This window comes from Monosiga brevicollis, genomic scaffold (genome assembly GCF_000002865.3).
Source record: "Monosiga brevicollis MX1 MONBRscaffold_2 genomic scaffold, whole genome shotgun sequence".
Taxonomy (NCBI): Eukaryota; class Choanoflagellata; order Craspedida; family Salpingoecidae; genus Monosiga; species Monosiga brevicollis.
This window is the reverse complement of record NW_001865039.1, coordinates 3,593,762-3,594,903: the sequence shown is the minus strand read 5'-3', so window position 1 is coordinate 3,594,903 and position 1,142 is coordinate 3,593,762. Positions and strand designations below refer to the sequence as shown.

The 1,142-nt window shown below is 50.0% G+C and overlaps 1 protein-coding gene across 1 annotated transcript in view; it reads right to left on the bottom strand.

Annotated features, from left to right (window-relative positions):
• Positions 1-982: 982 nt before the first annotated feature.
• The window catches only part of MONBRDRAFT_5500 (uncharacterized protein), a gene marked incomplete at both ends in the record, with an annotated part of 9,316 nt that continues 9,156 nt past the window's right edge, over positions 983-1,142 (bottom strand). The window contains one exon of the mRNA XM_001742433.1: positions 983-1,082. Coding sequence (XP_001742485.1) covers positions 983-1,082 — 100 coding nt within the window. The remainder of the gene's footprint in view (positions 1,083-1,142) is intronic.

Genomic DNA, 1,142 nt, shown 5'->3' with positions numbered 1-1,142 from the left:
GTGTTCAGATATGATAAGATTTTTTTTTTTTTTTTTTTTTTTTTTTTTTTTTTTTGAGAGGGGAAGTCAGCCAGTCAGGAAGATCGACGATCCAACGTACCTGAGCAACATGCTGATCTCTCGCAATACGACTGGAAAAGATCAAGTTGCATCGCGAGCATGAGGCTTCTCGTGCCCTTGGCATGCTTGAGTGGTGCAGGGTGCGTTGGAGTAGCTCGTGGCTCTTGTGAGAGAACGAAGCGGTCAAAGATTTTTGTGATTGATTTAATGCAAGCAAGAAAGAAAGTAAAACTTCATCACACTTATTTGCTGCTTGCAAGCCATCTGACAACTGTGGAGTGAGGACATGAGAGTTGTTGTCATGCAAATGGGAATCGGCATGTAGTTTTGGCTGGCATGACGAATGAAGGTAATACACATCCAAAGTATAACAAGTTGAATAGCGTTAGGTAGACCAGGAACGGGCGAGTACAGCCACTCGACAAACAAGTCGCGCGTTTTTAAATCCTTCAATGTCCTTTCCCTCAAGTTGTAGCCCATCCGCTGGGCCAGGTCGCGCAGCCCCGGATGACAGTCCGAATAAAGGAGGAGACAGCTCAGGCCCGAATCCAGTCCTTGAGACTGCCTGCAACGGTGATTCCATGTATCCCATCCACGAATCCCCTTTGGCATTCCACAAGCGTAGCAGCACGTCCATTTGGGATATGCGAAGCCCACGAAACATTCACTTGTCTGGTGTCCTCCGAAGTGACACCGCTTGCAAACACGATTAGATACGCATTGATGCTCGGCCTTCAGGACGGGTTTCGCCTGTCGAATGGTACATCGCATGCAGTAATCATCCATCAACTTCAGAACGCCAATAAACTTGTCAGCCGCCGCGTGGTGCATCAGATATTTTTTTTTTGTCCCCGATTTCGACCGAAATATTGGCGCGACGTTGTGCCGATTCGGCGGCGTAGCCGCAGCAGATACCGTGGATTCAGAGCGAGTGGTAGCAGTAGCGGCAACGGTAGCGGTGCGCGTGCCACTCGATGCTGCTCGTTTTGCTGCGGGAAGAGGCGACTCCGCTGCTTGCGCCGCTGTTGAAGAAGCAGCAGCTGTGCACGTGACGTCCGATGCCGCTCGCTTGGATGTTGAGG